The sequence below is a fragment of the Pavona decussata genome, unplaced genomic scaffold, assembly GCF_977016875.1.
Source record: "Pavona decussata unplaced genomic scaffold, jaPavDecu1.1 SCAFFOLD_83, whole genome shotgun sequence".
Lineage (NCBI taxonomy): Eukaryota > Metazoa > Cnidaria > Anthozoa > Scleractinia > Agariciidae > Pavona > Pavona decussata.
This window is the reverse complement of record NW_028145501.1, coordinates 1,956,958-1,982,555: the sequence shown is the minus strand read 5'-3', so window position 1 is coordinate 1,982,555 and position 25,598 is coordinate 1,956,958. Positions and strand designations below refer to the sequence as shown.

Below are 25,598 nucleotides of genomic sequence, written 5' to 3'. Positions count from 1 at the left end.
CACGTGCTAGGCAACGAAATTCCTTCACATGTATCAAGTTTAATTCGGCAACAACACGATGCAAGGAACAAAATTTACAGAGGTTCTTGGAGGGAAAACTGGACGCTTTTTTATTCAATCAACAACTTGTGCCGTTTTCAGCCCTTGGAAAAAACCTCGAAACGCATCATATGTGTACCTGTAATGGTCATGGCTAAAAATGTGAAACTCACAAGAAAAATTACGGGTAAAAAAAACAACATTCAGTCTGCCTGCAGTCTGCATGGTCTGCGTTTCAACATTCCACGCGTCACGCGACTGTAACTACAACAATACCGTACTGCAATTCAAGATGGCCGCCAGTAGTCGCTCTCAGTGGCTCTTGTTACAGTTAAGTTACTCACTGTGTCTCTGTTTATTTTTTTCATGAGTTGTGCCGAGTTATGTCAGTTGTAAGGGCCGCCGCGCAAGGAGGCCGCAGTGCGAAATCTGTTAAAATAAGTAAAAAGGGAGACTTAATGGGAGTGTGTATTATTGGAAAACTTGACAAGGCTTTCGGAACCTACAGCAAACTCTACTCAGGAAGTGTGGTCAAAGGAATCTTTAGTTACAATGGATCAGCTGATGAAGACGTTTTCATTGTCACGAGTGGCGAGATTGCACCGTTAGCTAATCGGCAAAACAAGGGCACAGGCTTGATAACTTTGAAGTTGAATTCTTTGGAGGCGAGCGATTACAAATTGTGCTTCAAGAAATGGAATTCGGATGAAGGACAGAGAAGTTATTATTTGGATAAAGTGACTAACTCAGAGGCTAACGTACAATTAATCTCTGGTATGGCTATAATTCCACTTGACAGACAGAAAGTGAAAAACAGATCTTTAGTCAGTGGCAAATCTGGTCTCTTGACGTATCGCCCGTTTCGTGCCGTTTCTGTTGCGTCCTTGAAAGGCTCAGTCTGTCAAATTGTTGACGGAAACATGGAGGGGTTTGGCATGGTTCCTTTCAACCTAGTTTTAGACGATATTGGAAAGTATGTTCTTAAACTTCAAGGAGGAGAAGTAAATTTTGAATCAAGGACAGAAATTACCGGTGGAGAAACTAATAACCGTCGTCCAAGTGGAGCTGTTATTGTAAGGAGACAGGAGACAGCTATGGAGACTAGGAGATCTGAGGCTATTGCTGTTCTCAACTTTATGGATGACAAAGTTTCTCCGGCCTTATTTCCACGATTGCAGGCCGTTGGTAAGTTTATTATCACCCTAATCGGTGTTATTTTTACATACTACCTGTTGTGGGGTGTCTCACATTGGGATTAGTGATCACAGGTTGTGTTTTCATGACGCCGGATGTCTCGCTTAACATTCCTGAAAGTGTTTTGTTGACTGACTTTGTTAAGCGATTGAAAATTGGTCAGTGTTTTCACAAGTAAGATTATATTTCATTCTAGTAATTTGAGGAGATTACGCATGCAAAAAAATCAATTTGAATAATATGGCAGGATATGAGGACAGCGCTCACTTGCACGTCCTTTTTCATGCGCTTGCTTTTAACTGACGAAGGAACCCATTTCAACAAAGGCTGAGATTGCTAACAGTTAGGGCCTGTTCACATGGTAGTGGGGGACCCCAAGAAGGTGAGGTACCCCATCTACCCAAGGTCAGAAAAAACAGGCCTTCACATGCAACCCCGGGGTGCTGGGGTGACGTTTAAAAAGCTATCGCATGGTGGCTAAGTACGTTTATCAACAAAGAATTCAGAGACAATTGCCTGGATGAACATCACCCCACCCCACCTCCAGCATTTACATGGAGAAAACTCACCCGAGCTAAGTGGGTTACACGCCTCGGCTGAGCAGGCAACCCGCCTCGGTGAGGTACCCCACTTCACATGTGAACGCGATCAAGGAATAAAGAGAGATTGTATGGAGAGATTGGTAACCCCACCAAGGCGGGGTACCTCACCTTCCTGGGATCCCCACCTCCATGTGAACAGGCCCTAAGAGCCAGGAGAAGAAGAGCAGAGGTATAATTTTTCCATTCTCAAAGGAAGGTATGCAGCAGAAGGGAAATCGCATGGGTTCTTGAGAGGGTGCAATTCTGGTTTGAATGCCGATAACATTTGGGGAGAACATTTTCGTATCTCAAGGCAAATGTTCCAATTCGGTGGACCACATCTCTTGCGACAAGAAACAAAGATGAGATGAGCGATTCCAATGGAAAAGCGAGAGGCATACAAAAAGCTTATCAGATAAATGAACGCAAGTTCCTTCTTATTGGTGGAAATTAATTGCTGAGTCGCTTAAGCTACCTGGTTTGGTGGCTTAAATTTTTAAAATGGCAATGCATTGAAGTTTGCTGACTCGGTAAACTTCAAGCGAGTTGGAAAAGCAACTGTTTCACGAGATTTCCGGTTGTCACTCACAAAGTGACTTGAAAAAATGTCTCATGAAAACATGGCCTGATCTATTTGTACGTCTACTGCAAGATTTCATCACTTTCTGTTATCAAGGCCCGAACTAGCACTATTACATATAGACGTTTTAAGCATTTCTATCGAAATAGTTTTCACTCTTCAAGACTGATTTTAGCCCAACCATGGGATGATCTCATGGGAATACGTAACCCTAACGAAATGTGGGTAAAATGGAAAACTTTGTTCCTAGAGGTGACTGATGTACATGTCCCCTTCTAATCTAAGTGCGTTCGTAGTTCCAAAAGTCTGTGGATAACTACGGAGCTTAAGAAAATGATGCATTTAAAGAGATCGACTTAAAATAAAGGCCACACAGTCAGGTGACCCTGACGACTGGAGTAATTTTAAGAGGGCCCGTACAACGTGAACAATGCAATTAAGAATGCTAAAAAGTCCTATTATTTGAAATCTTTTACAGTTTGTGGGATGTGTCGAAAATGAAGACCCAAAAACGAAGACCAAAAACCAAAGACCTTGTGGTCTCATTTCTGTAGCCCACAAATGTCATCTGAGCTCACGGCAAACTTTACAGTTACTTTACCTCAGTCGGATATATCGAAACCGCACCAGTTCTATAACTGTTGTTCATTTTTACACTAGGCCAATATATAATCAATTACAAATTTTCCCAGGGACATTGTATGTGCTGTATTTGATTGTAGAAGATTATCCAATATGTAGCTTTGCAAGTCACACACAGTTGACCTTTGAGCCCAGCCTTTGAAACGGATCAAGCGCACATCAAACGATAGGTACAGTCACAGTATGACACAGTATAATTGAAGTCATCTCATTGTCACTTGCTCAATACACGTTTTACGCAAAAATAGAATATTGATGACGACAAAATATACTAAAATCGTCACTAAAACGTATATTTCTATACTGTTGGAATTTAATTGCGTTACACAATTTGACACGTTGTACCAACTGAGATGAAGTAACTGTCAAGTTTGTCATGCGCTCACATGACATTTTAATTTATGCACTACAGAAATGAGACCAGTGGGTCTTTGTTTTAGACTACAGGGTCTTCGGTCTTTGTTTTTGGGTCTTTGTTTTCAACACATCCCAGCTTGTGACAGTAACTCGCATAAAAAAAGCGATTATAAATGAACTTGAACTTGAGGGCAAGAAATTAACTGATCTGACTGAAATTGCGGAAGGCTTTTAATAAATTCTTTGCCCAAATTGGTCCCAAAATGTCCAAGAATATTGAAGACATTGGTACTTGTTTTGATGAATTTGTCAATCAATCTATCTCAAGCAGTTTTAGTTTTCAACAAATAAGTCCATCTCTGGTTTGGTCTCACTTGTAATGCGTAAATTATGCACAAGTAAAGCCATTGGATTTGAAACAGTTTCAGCCTGACTTCGGAGAGAATGCCTCAATCTTATTTCCGACTCTCTATGACTCATTTTCAATCGATCAATTGAAACAAGTATTTTCCCGATGAATGGAAGAGCACAAGGATCACTCCTCTCTACATGAAATGTGGCAATGGAAGTGATCCCTCAATTACCGGCCGATTTCGATCATTCCTGTGGTGGCTAAGGTTTTTGAGCAGATTGTATATGACGTATATACCACCTACTGACATTCCACAATTCACTTGACTCTGAAGATGACTTCTGCTCAGGTTGTTGAAACGTCAGTCAAAGTCACCACAAACAGTCCTTCTCAGCACTACACTCACCTGGATGATCATAATTTACGTACTTATGAGATTGTATATGATCAGCTATATCATTATCTAACCAAAAAACAACTTTCTCTGTTGTCACCAATCTGGTTTTTGCACACTTCACTCCACAGTACGTTACTGAATTGATCGAAGCCACAGATGTTGGACTTTGTCAATGCAGTTGTCTTCTTAGACCTTAAAAAGGCTTTTGACATGGTGAACCATGCTTTTCTTGTTTCAAAACTTCAAGCATATGGTATTCTAATTAATGTTTCTGTTCTTATTTGAGAAATCGTGTGCAAACGTGTCTTGTTAATTGCAAGAAGTCATCTTAAACGTACTTTTCCTGTGATGTCCTGCAGGGAACGATTTTGGGGCCTCTTTTGTTTTAACTATATATAAATGATCTTCCGAATTGTCTCTTGCATTCGCAATCTAGACTGTATGCTGATGACACTAGTATCATCTATGCAAACAATGTTGTTGAAGATATAGAGTGTTGTGTTAACATAGATTTAGATAGAATTCATATATGGCTTGCAGCAAATAAGCTTACACTAAACACGACTAAGACAGAATTAGCTGACTAAAATCTCACATGTACTTTACTTTGTTGAGATGTACAGTGTAAAGTATGTTCTAAGTACTAATGTTTAATTTTGTGACTTTTTTTTACCATGAATTAATTCTCCAGAATTACCTCCTAACAGCAGCTTACATGATGGAACTGGTGCAGAATCTCAAAATGTCGACACTGTAAATGCATTGGACATGACAAGTGATATGCCAACTTTGCATTCACCTGCCGAACAAGGTACAACATAAATACAATAATGCACTAATATAAAGGTGCTAGTAAGAAAACAGTGAGTGGTTGTCAGATTTAATCTTAAATTTCTAATTATCTTCACTGGATAAGTCAATAATTAATAATAATTTATTAATTTATATTGCTCAGTTGTCAATGTTAAAGTGCCCAAGTATTGAATGCTGTTACACAGATTACAACAAGAAACCCTTACCTGCTGGCTGACTAAAATCTCCCATGTTCTTTACTTTGTTGAGATGTACAGTGTAAAGTATGTTCTAAGTACTAAATAAGTGTTTAATTTTGTGACTTTTTTACCATGAATTTCTCCAGAATTACCTCCGAACAGCAGCTTGCATGAAGTAACTGGTGCAGAATCTCAAAATGTCGACACTGGAAATGCATTGAACATGCCAAGTGATATTCCAACTTTGCATTCACCTGCTGAACAAGGTACAACATAAATACAATAATGCACTAATATAAAGGTGCTAGTAAGTAAACAGTGAGTGATTGTCACATTTAATCTTTCTAATTATCTTCACTGGATAAGTCAATAATTAATAATAATTTATTAATTTATATTGCTCAGTTGTCAATGTTAAAGTGCCCAAGTATTGAATGCTGTTACACAGATTACAACAAGCAACCCATACCTGCTGGCTGACTAAAATCTCACATGTACTTTACTTTGTTGAGATGTACAGTGTAAAGTATGTTCTACATTTTATTAGCTAATGTTTAATTTTGTGACTTTTTTACCATGAATTTCTCCAGAATTACCTCCTAACAGCAGCTTGCATGAAGTAACTGGTGCAGAATCTCAAAATGTTGACACTGTAAATGCATTGAACGCGCCAAGTGATATGCCAACTTTGCATTCACCTGCCGAACAAGGTACAACATACATACAATAATTAATGCACTTATATTAAGATGCTAGTAAGTAAACAATGAGTGATTGTACATGTCAGATTTAATTTTTATAGTTATTGATAAGGTGCCCAGAGTTAGTGATATTTTATTACAAAGTGTATGTTCAAAATATAAAATACAAAAATTACAATGATTGAAATTGAAACCAAATATTGAGTACTGCACAGTGGGATGTTCTTCGAATGTAGTTACTTTGAATTCTTACTTTATGTTTTGAATGAATTTAAATAAATTATTAGAACCTGTCGCATATATTTAGAAAGTGCTCATTTTAAACAGTCAAGTAAAGTACAAAATTCCCTTCTTAAACAAGTAATTCTTTATTGCATTCTTAAAATGGCTCATAGATCATTGAAATGTTTCTTATATAAAGGGGAAGGTTGTTCCGAGGGTTAGGGGTGCCAGCCCACGTGGAGGGATCTATTGCCTGGATCTCAATTTCATTTTCATATATTATACTTCAGAGAATTATTACAGGCCACCTGATACTGCTGGTATACTAATATTATTTTTAACTAATAATTATGCAAATAAGTTGTTTTTACTTGTTTGTACTTTATTTTAGGCATTTTAAAATCACAGCAACTTAAGATTGTGTGGAATGTTTTGCTGTAAAAGACTTTTAGAGGGAAATACTAAGAAAGTGAAAAGAAAATTTTAGTGAAAAATGTAAGAATACAATGTAACTAAAATCAACTGGTACTTGAAAACCCTCATACAGATTTATCACCAACAGAAGTTGTCTTTGTTGAGCAGTTCAAATCCTGAAAGTTTCTATCTCTTACCAACCTAATTGAGATGATGATGATGATGATTCATTCATTGTTACTAGTTCCTCTGGTATTAGTAAAGGACAGTGCCTACTTTTGTTACTGCGCAATGTTCTGGGCATCTCGAAATACTCGGGTTTCCTATCAGGGTGGTGCCTACTAATACAGGGATATTTTTGCGTGGTTAGAATCCCACCTTTCTAGAGTAATCCCACTTTTCTTTATGGATTTCAATAGCCCTTGCTAAGATCTGCTTTTCCTGCATAGTCATAAACTGTGTAAAAATAACTCTTTATTAGTAGGCACCGTCCTTAAGTAATGCTTTTTTGGATCCATTGTTTCCAGTCCAAGTGGATGTCCATAACCATTAAGACCCTGCCGTTGAATAAACTTTGCTTCCAAGTCACTCTAGCCTTTAAGGTTTGAATTTGATGGGAAATTACTTCTCAGTTAACATTCACTTTAAAAACGGTGCCTACTATTGTTACTGTGCATAAGTTCGGCGCATTTCGAGATACTAGAGTAAAATTGAACTTCCATTAGCCGCCAACTTTGCAGTTTTTGCCGGCTGTTTAAAAACTTATTGAAACCTCTGTTCTATGGGTTGTGCCTGCTAATACAGAGATATTTTTGCTCAGTTTAAAACTATATGGAAAAAACAGAACATAGCATGTGCTCTTGGTATCCCAGAAGAAAATTGGGGATAACCATGCATTTTTCAGAGATAAATTATTAAGCTTCAATTTAGAAAAAAATCCCATACATTGCTTTATATTTTGGCACTTTTTAGAAATATTGTTGCTTAATTATCTTTGAAAAATGCGAGGTTACCCCCAATTTTTTTTTTGGTTTCCAATAGGCCTTGCTAAGATCTGCTTTTCCTGCAGAGTCATAAACCGTACAAATACACTTCTTTATTGTTAGGCACGTACCGTCCTTAAGGAGGCTTGAAAAGGGTTGTCACTTATTTATTTATTTATTTATTCTTTTATTTATATACATTATTTATACAGAAATTCCAGTTCAGCATAGCTGGTTTAAATGGAGATCTGTATAAAATAATAAGAATAAATAATTAAATATAGAAATGAAAGCAAAAAATCATTCATTCACAAAGAGTTCATGAAAGTGAGAAATTAACGAAGGTGATTTAGATGTTTCTTGACTCTCAGGTTAAAACTAGTGAGAGACTGGTCATGTTGAAGTTACGAGGAAGAGTGTCCCAGGATTTGGCGGCATTGTACTTAAAAGATGTTTGAAATTTAGTAGTCTTGGCAAAAGGCAGGCGAATAAGGTCTTTGTTCGTAGTGTTGTAGTAATGGATCTGCTCCGAGGAGTGGAAGTCATCTAGCAGATTATGAGCGGGGGCCACGCCATTGATACACTTATAGACCTGTATGCACTTTTGGTATTCTCTGCGGCATTGAAGGGATGGCCACTTCAATGTTTGCTGTATATCGGTTTCGGTAGCCTTGCGACCTACAATTATTCCCGCAGCTCGCTTGAGAAGACAATCAAGGTAGTTCTTGTTTCCCTGACCGCAACCATCCTACGCAACGCAACAGTAATCGAATAATGGTAGAACCATAGCATTAAACAGAGTAATGCAAGCTTCTTTTGGGATGACTTTCCGGGCTCTACGAAGCACTCGAAGGCGGAACGAGATTTTATCAATCAGTTGTCTGTTGCCATGCATACATGCACTGTACAGCTACAAACAACATAGTTTGGATGCAGGAATCACCTAAATGAATCCAAATTTTTTGTGAGAGTTGTGCATCTTGAATGTTACTTTACAATAATTTGTGGTGACCCATCTCTGTTTTTTATATACATACAACATTCAGTGTGGTGCTTCATAGAGAATATTGGGTTATCATGCTGTACAACTTTCTGGACCCTTCATGTTGTACTCCCAGAGAAAATGGGGGGCATAGGATATTTAAGTGTTGGGCACATATGTGGAAAATGTCCATGGACAAAGTTCTGTTTGATCCCCTAGCAGGAGAAAAGAAGAAAGAGATGAACCAGGAAGGTAAACTAAAAAGGCTTAAAATAAAAATCAGGGGAGAGCAAAGTGATAATGATATGGTGGACACAAGGTCATTTCTCGATATTCAAATCAGTGTTGAAAAGTATGAACTACGTGGATCATCCAGCATTAACCTAGACTGTTTACCAAAGGACTCGCGGCAAGAAGATGCTGAACTGCAGTCTGAGAGAGAGAGTTCTAAGCCCTTGGAACAACCACAAGCAGAAAGTTTACCAGGCCAATCTACTGGGGAGCTACTCACCAATTCACAAGACACTCAATTAGTCGACTACAGTCGAGTCATTTTGACATTGCCAAATCCCTCTATTCAACTGGGAATCTACCTGCAAGATCCCAAAGGCCTAAATCTTGTCATTCAAGATGAATGCATAGGAAGTTTGGTAATAACAGTTTCATGCAGTTCATTACAAGTTCTTGAAACATTATGGAATGATTACTGCAGTGGCCATCTTGCTGAAGTGGTCCAAGAAACATTTGTAACAGGAGAAGTTTTAAATGAGCTGAGCCTTCGTGAGATCAAACTTAAAACCATTATTTCAGCAGAGGAGTACAGTGCGTGTAAAGACTTCTTCATGGGCAGATCAGGTAAGACTGACAAATTAAACTACTCACATGCCCTCAAACAGTTTAGTCAGACGGAATTTTAATTTCAAGCTGTCTTTCCGCTATCTTGATTTCTCACTCGGGAGAACACAGATTGAGATAGACTGGCTGGATCTATATAATGACATCATGGTATTAGAAAACCTCCCTTTTCGTCCATCCACATGAAAATGATAAGCCGGCGTTTTCAAAAAACTCCACTCTGGGAACCGTTTTTGAAAACATTTGTTTTTTAAATTTCCGGATACATGTGGACGGGGCCTAAGTGACTTTTTTAGAAACTTATCTGGGAACAATTTGATGTGTTCTGTTAGTGCTTATTGACTTAACTTCTATGTTAAAATTACTTTTATTACTTACAGTAATGTTCATGCTTTAGCTCATATTAGTATAATTGTTTTAAAGTGGTTTTGATTGCTTTTCCTTTAATCTGGGCAATTTCCTGGAGTTTTAGGGTAAATCCAGAAATCCAAGATGGTGGATCTAAGATGGCCGCCATTTGGCAGTCATGACGCAATTACCACATTTTATGTTTTCATCATTTCTTGTTGTCTGGAGGATGGAATTGCCCCCCTGGCATGATAAGAGGAAGACTAAATCACATTCCTTAGGGCCTAAATTTAAGTAGCAATGTTTCTCTTTGGTTTTTTGCTGCTCTATTAGATCCTGTACACTACAGCCAACAAGATTGCAAAATTTAAACCATGAACTCTAAATTGCTTCTAGAACTGCCATTTTTTAAAATCATCTTTAACTGTTATTTGAGCCCACCCAGATTGGTTTAAAAGTTACCTGTGTCACTGTGTTTTCAAGTGTTTCCTGTGAATATTTGTTTCAGAAAATAAAGTCTATTTTTTTATGTTACATGAAACCTACCTATGGAATATGAAGAAGACAAGACTCCCCTGGAGAAACTGGTAGAGAGAGCATCATGGAAGGGGTTCACAATTGTTGACCCGGACAGTTCAGGAAATTGCATGTTTTCTTCATTGTCAGACCAACTGGAACTTGTGAAAGGCACAGTCATTTCTCATAAAGAACTGAGACAATCCATTGTACGTTACCTCAAGAGTAACCAAAAATGGGTGAGTGTCAATGTATTTGGTGTGGCCCTCTGCCACTATTTAATCCACCGTACAGAACAAGATAGTGGCTGTGTTTTCTACCACAATACCTTGCGAACCTACCACAGCCAATGGGTACATAAAAAGTAATATTATTTTTGCGAAAATTTGTCCCTGCACTTACAACATTGTGTATGCCAGGTGTGAAGTGGGTTTTTGAGCTTGTTTTTATTTTTATTTTGGCTAAATGTACCAGTCGCCATCTTTTTTATTGCTACCTTTAGAAACAGTTCCAACATGGCTTTTAAAAACCAAGTATAAATGAATATTGTAACTTTTCCAGCTCCTACTGAAAATGTGATGTTGAAAAATGTTCCTTACTTCTGTTATAGCCAGAACTTTTTGAATCTGTGACCAGTGGTCAGTATCAATCATGGGAGGATTATCTGATGAAAATGGAAAAAGATGGTAACTGGGGAGATCAGTTGATTCTCCAAGCTGCCGCAGAACTCTACGAAACCACCATTTACGTGATCGATAGTGAATCGCGTGCTTATGACGTAACCATCGACCCAGGAAGAGAGAGCAGCAGAAGCAGCAAGCACCTTGTCCTGGGGCATGTTTCTGAACTTCTCTATGTTAGTTTGCGGCCCGAACGAGGTAACGCTTTTGGCATATTTTATTCTCAGTGTAAACTAAGATAAATTATGAAATTAACCTGTCTGGTGATTATCTAAAATAGAGCACAAGTTTAATAGGCCATTTCCGAGTTGGTTCGAACCTCGTTATGAAAGCGAGGCTAAGTGCAAAGCTTTTCATATGAACATTAGTTTTCATTCATATGCAAACATAACTAATTACTTGGAAACTGAAAAGTGCAATCAGGCTCTAAGGCGCATGTGTTAAGTGTGGGGCAGGACCAGGCCGTGTACTGTATCTGTCGATGGATCGCAAACGTGACGAAGTTTAAGTTGTCGTTCTGTTAATTGGTATGGGTGCTTAGTAATATTCATAAACTTTGCAGGTAATGTAATTATTTTGATATTTAAGTGTTTCCAAGTGCCGGTGTTATTTTTAAGGGAAGTAAAGGATGATTTCAGTCGTTGCAAAATGTGGTGCGTCATGTGATTGAACCAAATTATGAACGAAATTAAAAAGCTTCGGTGTTGTCCAGCTGGGCGACATGTTAAATGCGGTAATGGGTCGATAAAAACAGTAGTAAGTAATGATATGCGACTTGAAACCGTAAGGGGAATTATTTAATCCGTTTGTTTGAGTGGCAGAGGTAAACACGTGAGCATGTTTATCTTTCGTTTGCTGCTCGCTGTTTTCAGTTTCTCAGAAAAATTGAGCAGTTTTGCGTTGGCATTAAAGGTTAGAATTATTTTGCACTGTTTTCATCTATGTGTTCATTTTAAACTCGTGAATGAACGAGTTATCGTAATGTGGGAAAAATGTCACTCGGTCGCTGGTCTTAAACTTTCAAATGTGGCATACTCTCACGGCTCGCTTTAGGTTTTCTACTCCTTCAATTATAAAAATTCACGTTTTCTGGAGTTCGAAATTAAAAGAAATAGCCTAAAAGAATACTCAACCGATGGATATAGTTTTCGTACGTTTTTATTTTCGTGAGAAAAGCACCCTCTCTTACAGTGTCTTACGATTTTCATTGTGGGATCCTGGTTCGATCTTTCTCAGCTTGTGCTCGTTCTCAATCGATTTGAAACCCCGTCCTCCAACGTCTACTGAGAAGGTACAGCAACGGCTTCGACCCCAGTGGGTGCTTTTCTCCATTCTCCACCATGATCTTTCGCATATCTCTGTCCAGCTGTTGCAAATCTGCAATGGGCCAGTTCTGAGTTCACATTAAATAAGCAAGCACCGGCAACGCAAAGTGGTTTGTGGCTGTGATCCTGTTATGGTCTGACAAGGGACTTGACCAGATGACAGATACTCTCTGCAGGTAGACCTTGGCAGTGCACTTCAAAACCAGCTTATCTCCTTGCTTCAGATTTTCTTGCACTCCTAGGAACTTCTACTGTTCCCTATTCTTCAGTCTAGCTATCACCGAGGACTCTTCTAGCTTCATATCACTTGTGCTCTGGTCCAAAGCACCCCTCTTCATGTGCGTCGGTGAGAATTTCGTTTTGTTCCACTGCATACCCATGCCCTTTATTGATTCTTTTGCGGCTTTTAGCCCTCTGGTCGTTTTCTCTACCGATGCAGCAAACACTTTTAGATCATCTATGTACAGTAGGTCAGTCATCTTAGCACAGATAGGCTTGGACAGTTTATAACCCTCTGAGGCTTTGAGTAGCCACACCACTGGGTTATCATTATCATTATCATTATCATTATCATTATCATTATCATTATCATTATCATTATCATTATCATTATCATTATCATTATCATTATCATTATCATTATCATCATCATCATCATCATCATTATCATCATCATTATCATCATCATCATCATCATCATTATCATTATCATTATCATTATCATTATCATTATCATCGCTTAAGATGTTGGTCATTGTGGTTTGAAGTGATGGCTCAAACTTAATCATTTGCTTAAATCATTCACTCAAATCACCATCTCTACAGAGTTACATGTAAAAGCATTAAATCGCTGCACATGATAATTTCTAAAATCAACGGTATGTGTGTGTTAGCAAATGGGCCCTTTGCAGGTAACAGTCACATGGTACAAAATCCACCATACTTGAAAGCAAGCTATGCACTGGGCGATCCAAAACAAAGAAAATTCAAGTTTGTCTTAATGAAGTCGCTTTGTTTTGGATGTCCCAATGTGCAACTTGCTCTTCAGCATGGCGGATTCTGTACCATGTGACCGCTAGCTGGAAAGGGCCCATTATCACTGGCAATGAAGTTTACAATTTGAAATTAATACAGTCGAACCTCCCGTAAGCGACCACCCATACTGTCAAGGATATGTGGTCGCTTACGGGAGGTGGTCGCTTATCAGAGGTCACAGCACACGGGTTCTAAATTTCGGGTAATATACGTATGGTAATTACGGAGACCTAAGCCTTTTGCCAGTGCTAATCGAAACCCATAGTAATAACTTTTCTTAGGTACAAGTATATTAAGACTGGTCCAAAATTATTCTAGGCAAAAAGATCTTAGGGTCTGTGGTGATTATTGTTTGTATCTCACAAATTACTTATTACAGCGATTGAGACAATTATTGTAAGAAACTTGACTCTTTTATTACTCCAGGTGGCGCTGTCTAAATTTTTTAGGGAACGGAACATAAGCAAAAAGATAAGAGAGTTTTTTTCCTACAAGGGATTCACTCTGATTAAAGTTTATTTCAGTGTGAAGTATAGTGCATGTGTATTTTATCAATTGTTTCAATGCTATATCGGAAAACACTTGCGGTAGCTCAGACTGTGAAATTAACGGCTTCCGTTGTAATGATGTGGCCAATATGTTACAGCGAGACATTTTTCAATTTCAATTTGAGAGATACAGCCGATTGTGTGTCAAATGGTCGCCTACAGGAGGTTAAAAACAATTGAAAATTTTAAACAATCATCTCTAAAAGTGGTTGCTTACGAGAGGTGCATGATATCTACAATAATTAAGTATCTGAAACTATAAATAATGGTAACTGGGGCGATCAGTTGATTCTCCAAGCTGCCGCAGAACTCTACGAAACCACCATTTACGTGATCAATTGTGAATCACGTGCTTATGACGTAACCATCGACCCAGGAAGAGAGAGCAGCAGCAGCAAGCACCTTGTCCTGGGGCATGTTTCTGAACTTCTCTATGTTAGTTTGCGACCCGAACGAGGTAACACTCTTTGGCATATTTTATCCTCAGTGTAAACTAAGATAAATTATGAAATTAACCTGTCTGGTGATTATCTAACATAGAGCACAAGTTCGATAGGCCATTTCCAAGTTGGTTCGAACCTCACTATGAAAGCGAGGCTAAGTGCAAAGCTTTTCCTATGAAAATTAGTTTTCATTCATATGCAAACATAACTAATTACTTGGAAACTGAAAAGTGCAATCAGGCTCTAAGGCGCATGTGCTAAGTGTGGGGCAAGATCAGGGCGTGTACTGTATCTGTCGATGGATCACGAACGTGACAAAGTTTAAGTTGTCGTTCTGTTAATTGGTATGGGTGCTTAGTAATATTCATAAACTTTGCAGGTAATATAATTATTTTGATATGTAAGTGTTTCCAAGTGCCGGTGTTATTTTTAAGGGAAGTAAAGGATGATTTCAGTCGTTGTAAAATGTGGTGCGTCATGTGATTGAACCAAATTATGAACGAAATTAAAAAGCTTCGGTGTTGTCCAGCTGGGCGACATGTTAAATGCGGTAATGGGTCGATAAAAACAGTAGTAAGCAATGATATGCGACTTGAAACCGTAAGGGGAATTATTTAATCCGTTTGTTTGAGTGGCAGAGGTAAACACGTGACCATGTTTATCTTTCGTTTGCTGCTCGCTGTTTTCAGTTTCTTAGAAAAATTGAGCAGTTTTGCGTTGGCATTAAAGGTTAGAATTATTTTGCACTGTTCTCATCTATGTGTTCATTTTAAACTCCTGAATGAACGAGTTATCGTAATGTGGGAAAAATGTCACTCGGTCGCTGGTCTTAAACTTTCAAATGTGGCATACTCTCACGGCTCGCTTTAGGTTTTCTACTCCTTCAATTATAAAAATTCACGTTTTCTGGAGTTCGAAATTAAAAGAAATAGCCTAAAAGGATACTCGGCCGATGGATATAGTTTTCGTACGTTTTTATTTTCGTGAGAAAAGCACCCTCTCTTACAGTGTCTTACGATTTTCATTGTGGGATCCTGGTTCGATCTTTCTCAGCTTGTACTCGTTCTCAATCGATTTGAAACCCCATCCTCCAACGTCTACTGAGAAGGTACAGCAACGGCTTCGACCCCAGTGGGTGCTTTTCTCCATTCTCCACCATGATCTTTCGCATATCTCTGTCCAGCTGTTGCAAATCTGCAATGGGCCAGTTCTGAGTTCACATTAAATAAGCAAGCACCGGCAACGCAAAGTGGTTTGAGGCTGTGATCCTGTTATGGTCTGACAAGGGACTTGACCAGATGACAGATACTCTCTGCAGGTAGACCTTGGCAGTGCACTTCAAAACCAGCTTATCTCCTTGCTTCAGATTTTCTTGCACTCCTAGGAACTTCTACTGTTCCCTATTCTTCAGTCTAGCTATCACCGAGGACTCTTTTAGCTTCATATCACTTGTGCTCTGGTCCAAAGCACCCCTCTTCATGTGCGTCGGTGAGAATTTCGTTTTGTTACACTGCATACCCATGCACTTCATCGATTCTTTTGCGGCTTTTAGCCCTCCTGTCATTTTCTCTACCGATGCAGCAAATATCATTACAAAGTTTAATGTTCAGTTAGACTCGTGAGAATAAAAACATGTTGACTTTCAGATCATCTATGTATAGTAGGTCAGTCATCTTAGCACAGATAGGCTTGGACAGTTTATAACCCTCTGAGGTTTTGAGTAGCCACACCATTTTTTTATCATTATCATTATCATTATCATTATCATTATCATTATCATTATCATTATCATTATCATTATCATTATCATTATCATTATCATTATCATTATCATTATCATTATCATTATTGTCACTAAAGATGTTGGTCATTGTGGTTTGAAATGATGGCTCAAACTTAATCATTTGCTTTAATCACTCACTCAAATCACCATCTCTACAGAGTTACATGTAAAAGCATTAAATCGCTGCACATGATACTTTCTAAAATTAACGGTATGTGTGTGTTAGCAAATGGGCCCTTTGCAGGTAACAGTCACATGGTACAAAATCCACCATACTTGAAAGCAAGCTATGCACTGGGCGATCCAAACCGAAGAAAATTCAAGTTTGTCTTAATGAAGTCGCTTTGTTTTGGATGTCCCAATGTGCAACTTGCTCTTCAGCATAGCGGATTCTGTACCATGTGACCGCTGGAAAGGGCCCATTATCACTGGCAATGAAGTTTACAATTTGAAATTAATACCTTTTCTTTTAGCTTGAACTGGATAGGAAATCAATTGTAATGAAGTTTTACTTTCTCTTGGTGGATAACGTATTGAAACTGGCAGACACACAATACCCAAAACCCCAGAAAATCTCCGAATTTGCCTTTTCTGCCACTTAAATCAAGTTGAAAATGAATTGCATTTGATACTCAATTGCCACCTTTACGATAATTTACGTTCAAAGTTTTTTGAAGACATTATAAGAAAATATCCTCATTTCAATGATTTTGTCGATAATTCTAAAATCTTTTTTCTTTTTAACAATGTTGATCCTACTATTTGCAGACTTGCACCTGCTTATATCTATTCATGTATGGATTATAGACAGACGTTGATTATTTAATTTAATGAGAAACCCTTTTGTAATTTTAGCTAATACCATGTACTCATGTGGGAATACCAAATAAATTGTTGTTGTTGTTGTTGTTGTTGGTAAAATTGTCAATTTCTTGATCAGTTGTCAAAACAAACCTTCACCCAACTCCTTTGAAGGTGTAAGGTTGCATCTCATTTTGTAACCGCTTTAATCATCTAAATTATGTTTATCACTAACCCAAGAGACCATACAGTCCTTTTGATTTTGTAAGCCAATGAACTGCCCATTTTCTATTTGTATTTTGAACAAATTATCCATTAAAATGCATGATATCTACAATAATTAAGTAACTGAAACTATAAATAATTTCGAATATGTTCCAAAAATGGCTCACACTCATAATAATTATTATTGAAGTCGTGCAATTACTAAAGTATGAAATTTCCATTTTTCAAAATGTAAGAACCGGAAAAATGTGAAGATCTTTCTCAAGATCCACCGGTGTTCAAATCTGGAATGGTCTTTCACTTTCTCCAAGGATACTTCAGAAAACCCAATTTAAACTTGAGTTAAAGAAATTGCTTCTTAAAATTCTGAAGACTAAAAGTATCTCAAATTGATTCATTCCTTGGGACCTAAATTTAAGTAGCAATGTTTCTCTTTGGATTTTTGCTGCTCTGTTAGATCCTGTACACTACAGCCTACAAGATTGCAAAATTTAAACCATAAACTCTAAATTGCTTCTAGAGTTACCAGTTGTTTGTTTGTTTTTTCATTCTGACTTTTGTTTCAAAATCATCTTAACTGTACCTTGAGCCCACCCGAATAGTTTAGAAGGTACCTGTGTGTTCTCAAGTGTTTCCTGTGAGTATTTGTTTCAGAAAATAAAGTCTAGAAATGTCTTTTTTTATGTTACATGAAACCCTGCATATAGAACATGAAGAAGGCGAGAGCACCACCCTGGAGAAACTATTAGCAAGGCTGAAAGAGAGAGCATCAGAGAAGGGGCTCACAATTGTTGACAGGGACAGATCAGGAAATTGCATGTTTTCTTCATTGTCAGACCAACTGAAACTCGTGGAAGACACAGTCATTTCTCATAAAGAATTGAGGCAATCCATTGTGCGTTACCTCAGGACTATCCCAAACTGGGTGAGTGTCAATGTATTTGGTTTGGCGCTCTGCCACTATTTACTCCACCGTACAGAACAAGATAGCGGCTGTTTATTTTACCACAATACGTAGATATAAATGTAATGAAGCATATATTTGAACTGCGGGTGAAAGATTAAATGGAAGAAAGGCCCTCGCAGTTATTTACGCAACTTAACAGTGGCAAAAAGAAAGCCTGAAAAAAAATAATTGAGGCTTGAACGGGATTCAAACCTATGACCTCTGCGGTGCCGGTGCAGTGCTCTACCAACTGAGCTATCAAGCCAACTGGGAGCTGGTCATATTGTGAGTTCGTAATATACACGTGAAGGATGAATAAATGAATATAAATGTATGAAACATATATTTGAACTGTGGATGAAAGATTAACTGGGCACATAGAAAGAATTTTTTTGTGAAACTCGTCCCTGCACTTACAACATTGTGTATGCTAGGTTTGAATTTTTAGAAGTTCTGTGCTTTTTTGTGAGGGTTTATTTGTTGTCGTACGCTGCGAATTATGGGTAAATGTATAAGTCGTCGTCTTTTTAGTACGTTGCTTTAGTAGCTACCTTTAAACAAACGGTTCTAAGTTGACTCAAGCAAGTTGTTTATGCAACAGTATGGGTGAATATTGTACCTTCTCCTGCCCCTACTGAAAATGTGATGTTGAAAAATGTTCCTTACTTTTGTTATAGCAAGAACTTTATGAATTTGTCCGTCATAAATATCAATCATGGGAGGATTACCTGATGGAAATGGAACAAGATGGTAACTGGGGCGATCAGTTGATTCTCCAAGCTGCCGCAGAACTCTACGAAACCACCATTTACGTGATCAATTGTGAATCACGTGCTTATGACGTAACCATCGACCCAGGAAGAGAGAGCAGCAGCAGCAAGCACCTTGTCCTGGGGCATGTTTCTGAACTTCTCTATGTTAGTTTGCGACCCGAACGAGGTAACACTCTTTGGCATATTTTATCCTCAGTGTAAACTAAGATAAATTATGAAATTAACCTGTCTGGTGATTATCTAAAATAGAGCACAAGTTCGATAGGCCATTTCCAAGTTGGTTCGAACCTCACTATGAAAGCGAGGCTAAGTGCAAACCTTTTCCTATGAAAATTAGTTTTCATTCATATGCAAACATAACTAATAACTTGGAAACTGAAAAGTGCAATCAGGCTCTAAGGCGCATGTGCTAAGTGTGGGGCAAGATCAGGGCGTGTACTGTATCTGTCGATGGATCACGAACGTGACAAAGTTTAAGTTGTTGTTCTGTTAATTGGTATGGGTGCTTAGTAATATTCATAAACTTTGCAGGTAATATAATTATTTTGATATGTAAGTGTTTCCAAGTGCCGGTGTTATTTTTAAGGGAAGTAAAGGATGATTTCAGTCGTTGTAAAATGTGGTGCGTCATGTGATTGAACCAAATTATGAACGAAATTAAAAAGCTTCGGTGTTGTCCAGCTGGGCGACATGTTAAATGCGGTAATGGGTCGATAAAAACAGTAGTAAGCAATGATATGCGACTTGAAACCGTAAGGGGAATTATTTAATCCGTTTGTTTGAGTGGCAGAGGTAAACACGTGACCATGTTTATCTTTCGTTTGCTGCTCGCTGTTTTCAGTTTCTCAGAAAAATTGAGCAGTTTTGCGTTGGCATTAAAGGTTAGAATTATTTTGCACTGTTCTCATCTATGTGTTCATTTTAAACTCCTGAATGAACGAGTTATCGTAATGTGGGAAAAATGTCACTCGGTCGCTGGCCTTAAACTTTCAAATGTGGCATACTCTCACGGCTCGCTTTAGGTTTTCTCCTCCTTCAATTATAAAAATTCACGTTTTCTGGAGTTCGAAATTAAAAGAAATAGCCTAAAAGAATACTCGACCGATGGATATAGTTTTCGTACGTTTTTATTTTCGTGAGAAAAGCACCCTCTCTTACAGTGTCTTACGATTTTCATTGTGGGATCCTGGTTCGATCTTTCTCAGCTTGTACTCGTTCTCAATCGATTTGAAACCCCGTCCTCCAACGTCTACTGAGAAGGTACAGCAACGGCTTCGACCCCAGTGGGTGCTTTTCTCCATAATTTCTCCACCATGATCTTTCGCATATCTCTGTCCAGCTGTTGCAAATCTGCAATGGGCCAGTTCTGAGTTCACATTAAATAAGCAAGCACCGGCAACGCAAAGTGGTTTGAGGCTGTGATCCTGTTATGGTCTGACAAGGGACTTGACCAGATGACAGATACTCTCTGCAGGTAGACCTTGGCAGTGCACTTCAAAACCAGCTTATCTCCTTGCTTCAGATTTTCTTGCACTCCTAGGAACTTCTACTGTTCCCTATTCTTCAGTCTAGCTATCACCGAGGACTCTTTTAGCTTCATATCACTTGTGCTCTGGTCCAAAGCACCCCTCTTCATGTGCGTCGGTGAGAATTTCGTTTTGTTACACTGCATACCCATGCACTTCATCGATTCTTTTGCGGCTTTTAGCCCTCCTGTCATTTTCTCTACCGATGCAGCAAATATCATTGCAAAGTTTAATGTTCAGTTAGACTCGTGAGAATAAAAACATGTTGACTTTCAGATCATCTATGTATAGTAGGTCAGTCATCTTAGCACAGATAGGCTTGGACAGTTTATAACCCTCTGAGGTTTTGAGTAGCCACACCATTTTTTTATTATTATCATTATCATTATCATTATCATTATCATTATCATTATCATTATCATTATCATTATCATTATCATTGTCATTGTCATTGTCATTGTGATTGTCATTATCATTATCATTATCATTAGCATTATCATTATCATTATCATTATTGTCACTAAAGATGTTGGTCATTGTGGTTTGAAATGATGGCTCAAACTTAATCATTTCCTTTAATCACTCACTCAAATCACCATCTCTACAGAGTTACATGTAAAAGCATTAAATCGCTGCACATGATAATTTCTAAAATTAACGGTATGTGTGTGTTAGCAAATGGGCCCTTTGCAGGTAACAGTCACATGGTACAAAATCCACCATACTTGAAAGCAAGCTATGCACTGGGCGATCCAAACCAAAGAAAATTCAAGTTTGTCTTAATGAAGTCGCTTTGTTTTGGATGTCCCAATGTCCAACTTGCTCTTCAGCATGGCGGATTCTGTATCATGTGACCGCTAGCTGGAAAGGGCCCATTATTACTGGCAATGAAGTTTACAATTTGAAATTAATACCTTTTCTTTTAGCTTGAACTGGATAGGAAATCAATTGTAATGAAGTTTTACTTTCTCTTGGTGGATAACGTATTGAAACTGGCAGACACACAATACCCAAAACCCCAGAAAATCTCCGAATTTGCCTTTTCTGCCACTTAAATCAAGTTGAAAATGAATTGCATTTGATACTCAATTGCCACCTTTACGATAATTTACGTTCAAAGTTTTTTGAAGACATTATAAGAAAATATCCTCATTTCAATGATTTTGTCGATAATTCTAAAATCTTTTTTCTTTTTAACAATGTTGATCCTACTATTTGCAGACTTGCACCTGCTTATATCTATTCATGTATGGATTATAGACAGACGTTGATTATTTAATTTAATGAGAAACCCTTTTGTAATTTTAGCTAATACCATGTACTCATGTGGGAATACCAAATAAATTGTTGTTGTTGTTGTTGTTGTTGGTAAAATTGTCAATTTCTTGATCAGTTGTCAAAACAAACCTTCACCCAACTCCTTTGAAGGTGTAAGGTTGCATCTCATTTTGTAACCGCTTTAATCATCTAAATTATGTTTATCACTAACCCAAGAGACCATACAGTCCTTTTGATTTTGTAAGCCAATGAACTGCCCATTTTCTATTTGTATTTTGAACAAATTATCCATTAAAATGCATGATATCTACAATAATTAAGTAACTGAAACTATAAATAATTTCGAATATGTTCCAAAAATGGCTCACACTCATAATAATTATTATTTAAGTCGTGCAATTACTAAAGTATGAAATTTCCATTTTTCAAAATGTAAGAACCGGAAAAATGTGAAGATCTTTCTCAAGATCCACCGGTGTTCAAATCTGGAATGGTCTTTCACTTTCTCCAAGGATACTTCAGAAAACCCAATTTAAACTTGAGTTAAAGAAATTGCTTCTTAAAATTCTGAAGACTAAAAGTATCTCTAATTGAATCATTCCTTGGGACCTAAATTTAAGTAGCAATGTTTCTCTTTGGTTTTTTGCTGCTCTGTTAGATCCTGTACACTACAGCCTACAAGATTGCAAAATTTAAACCATAAACTCTAAATTGCTTCTAGAGTTACCAGTTGTTTGTTTGTTTGTTTTTTCATTCTGACTTTTGTTTCAAAATCATCTTAACTGTTCCTTGAGCCTATCAGAATAGTTTAGAAGTTACCTGTGTGTTCTCAAGTGTTTCCTGTGAGTATTTGTTTCAGAAAGTAAAGTCTAGAAATGTCTTTTTTTATGTTACATGAAACCCTGCATATAGAACATGAAGAAGGCAAGAGCACCACCCTGGAGAAACTATTAGCAAGGCTGGAAGAGAGAGCATCAGAGAAGGGGCTCACAATTGTTGACAGGGACAGATCAGGAAATTGCATGTTTTCTTCATTGTCAGACCAACTGAAACTCGTGGAAGACACAGTCATTTCTCATAAAGAATTGAGGCAATCCATTGTGCGTTACCTCAGGACTATCCCAAACTGGGTGAGTGTCAATGTATTTGATTTGGCGCTCTGCCACTATTTACTCCACCGTACAGAACAAGATAGCGGCTGTTTATTTTACCACAATACGTAGATATAAATGTAATGAAGCATATATTTGAACTGCGGGTGAAAGATTAAATGAAGAGCTGAGAGCATAACCGCCTTATGTCGAATTTTAGCCCAGTTTACGATTTCGCTTGCATTTGTCCCAATTTTTGCTCTCCCTGGTTTTGAAAACATTTCGCGGTTTTACAATCGTGTACAAAACTCCTTGAGAAAACCAAACACCGACAGCGCAAAAACCACTTGCTTACTATTTCTCTCTCTTGTAATTCTATCACAGAACTTTACTTCTCTCTCCCACTCCCTCCCCCTATGCAATGACAACCGAAAACAGATGTAGAAACCACTCACTCACTGTTTCTTTCTTCTTAATTCTACCACAGTTATTTCTCCCTCCCCCCCCCATCCCCCTTATGCAATGTTGATTTGGAAGGTGATGCTTGCCAGGAGACTGTTCGTGACCCAGAAAACAACATTGAGTTGGGGGGGGGGGGGGGGAGGGGAATGTGGTGGTTTCCTTGCTTACTAGTAAACGTGCTTGGAAGGTTAATGTTGTTAGAGATGTTGTCCACGTCGTGCTCGTCGGTTAAGAAGACTCGGACCGCGCGTTCTTATTGTAAGGTAACCGTGCGTATTTGGGAAGTGGAAACATTGGAATGTAAGTTACGGTTTTCGGTCAACCAAGTCCTATGGTGCATATTTTGGCTTTGTGCATTAACGAAGTCAAGAAAGTTACTCTTTTTAACCGTAGGTTAAGTGTGGCGCAAATAGCTTTCGCGTGATTTCAAAAAAGTGCTAGTTCCAATTTTGTGTTTTCCTTTCGGGGCGATAAAACCAGCTAGTAGCATAACGAACTTCAAGCAACACTGTCACATTATTTCATTAACATGGTTGTAACTTTTCACTTAACCGTAAGGGAAAATAACTGCATTTCATACAAAGACCGGTCTCTTGAAAGCCAGTAAGGCCGTAAGTCACGCAGTGCGTGACATAGAACTTGTTTTCTTTCAATGCGTAACAGTTCTCGCCCTCAGTTCTCGCTTATTCAAATCGTTTTGCAGGAAAGGAAATGGCTTGTTTCGAGATAAACTTTTCTCTCAATGAAAAACCGATTTGTTGCCCTTCTATTCTACCCCTTTTGATCACAGCAAAAGTGCGTCTTAGTAATTTGGCAACAGTTCTCGCCCATGTCGCAATAAAGAAACTAATTGAATTTTGAATTATTTTTACGTAATGGGGTGAGAACTGTTGGAAAATAGATTTCCTCTGTGAAACACCTTTAGGAAAGCATTTCAACATGGCGATCTAATGATAAACAAAGCATTTACACGCTGCCAAAGGTAAAACATTGCCAACGAACATATATAAATGACTTTTTAGTGGTGAGAACTGTGGCCGAGAACTGTGCGGACATTTTAATGACGTATTGTATCTGAGGTGCGTTTCTTACATTCCTGTCACGCACGTAGTAGTTTGTAACAATCAAATGAAAGTGTAACAGAATTCTTTTCGTTTCTCCCGTGAGAAAGACCGCTTTCGTGTGCCGTGGTTCAAATACAACAAGTTCCTATTTAATACAAATATTAATACTCAATGCATTGTCCTTTTGGTCATCCATAGTGACTATAATGTTATCAATTTTTCTTTAGAAGATGGTAACAATTCCCAATGGCATTAATATGAAACACAAATCGGCGGAAAAAAATAGTGAACAATGTTTTTCAATCGAATTGAAGTTCACATGCAAAAATTCGGACAAATCCGAGCAAACTCGGAAAACGGGCTGAAATTCGACATAAGTCGGTTATGCTCCCAGCCCTTCAAATTGAAGAAAGACCCTCGCAGTTATTTACGCAACTTAACAGTGGCAAAAAGAAAGCCTGAAAAAAAATAATTGAGGCTTGAACGGGATTCAAACCTATGACCTCTGCGGTGCCGGTGCAGTGCTCTACCAACTGAGCTATCAAGCCAACTGGGAGCTGGTCATATTGTGAGTTCGTAATATACACGTGAAGGATGAATAAATGAATATAAATGTATGAAACATATATTTGAACTGTGGATGAAAGATTAACTGGGCACATAGAAAGAATTTTTTTGTGAAACTCGTCCCTGCACTTACAACATTGTGTATGCTAGGTTTGAATTTTTAGAAGTTCTGTGCTTTTTTGTGAGGGTTTATTTGTTGTCGTACGCTGCGAATTATGGGTAAATGTATAAGTCGTCGTCTTTTTTAGTACGGTTGGGTATTCGATTTCTACCTTTAAACAAACGGTTCTAAGTTGACTCAAGCAAGTTGTTTATGCAACAGTATGGGTGAATATTGTACCTTCTCCTGCCCCTACTGAAAATGTGATGTTGAAAAATGTTCCTTACTTTTGTTATAGCAAGAACTTTATGAATTTGTCCGTCATAAATATCAATCATGGGAGGATTACCTGATGGAAATGGAACAAGATGGTAACTGGGGCGATCAGTTGATTCTCAAAGCTGCCGCAGACCTCTACGAAACCACCATTTACGTGATCAATAGTGAATCACGTGCTTATGACGTAACCATCGACCCAGGAAGAGAGAGCAGCAGCAGCAAGCACCTTGTCCTGGGGCATGTTTCTGAACTTCTCTATGTTAGTTTGCAGCCCAAACGAGGTAACACTCTTTGGCATGTTTTATCCTCCGTGTAAACTAAGATAAATTAACCTGTTTGGTGATTATCTAAAATAGAGCACAAGTTCGATAGGCCATTTCCAAGTTGGTTCGAACCTCATTATGAAAGCGAGGCCAAGTGCAAAGCTTTTCATATGAAAATTAGTTTTCATTCATATGCAAACATAACTAATAACTTGGAAACTGAAAAGTGCAATCAGGCTCTAAGGCGCATGTGC

The 25,598-nt window shown here is 38.2% G+C and overlaps 1 protein-coding gene across 1 annotated transcript; it reads left to right on the top strand.

Moving 5' to 3' along the window:
• The first annotated feature begins 303 nt into the window (after positions 1-303).
• Positions 304-25,397, top strand: LOC146475797 (uncharacterized). The gene is made up of 11 exons (XM_085115347.1): positions 304-1,224; positions 4,834-4,953; positions 5,281-5,400; positions 5,725-5,844; positions 8,659-9,291; positions 10,201-10,394; positions 10,766-11,033; positions 17,703-17,920; positions 18,619-18,880; positions 22,431-22,648; positions 25,101-25,397. Exons 1-11 carry the CDS (start codon positions 423-425, stop codon positions 25,395-25,397), a joined length of 3,252 nt encoding a protein of 1,083 aa, XP_084971473.1. The 5' UTR covers positions 304-422.
• The last annotated feature ends 201 nt before the right edge of the window (positions 25,398-25,598 follow it).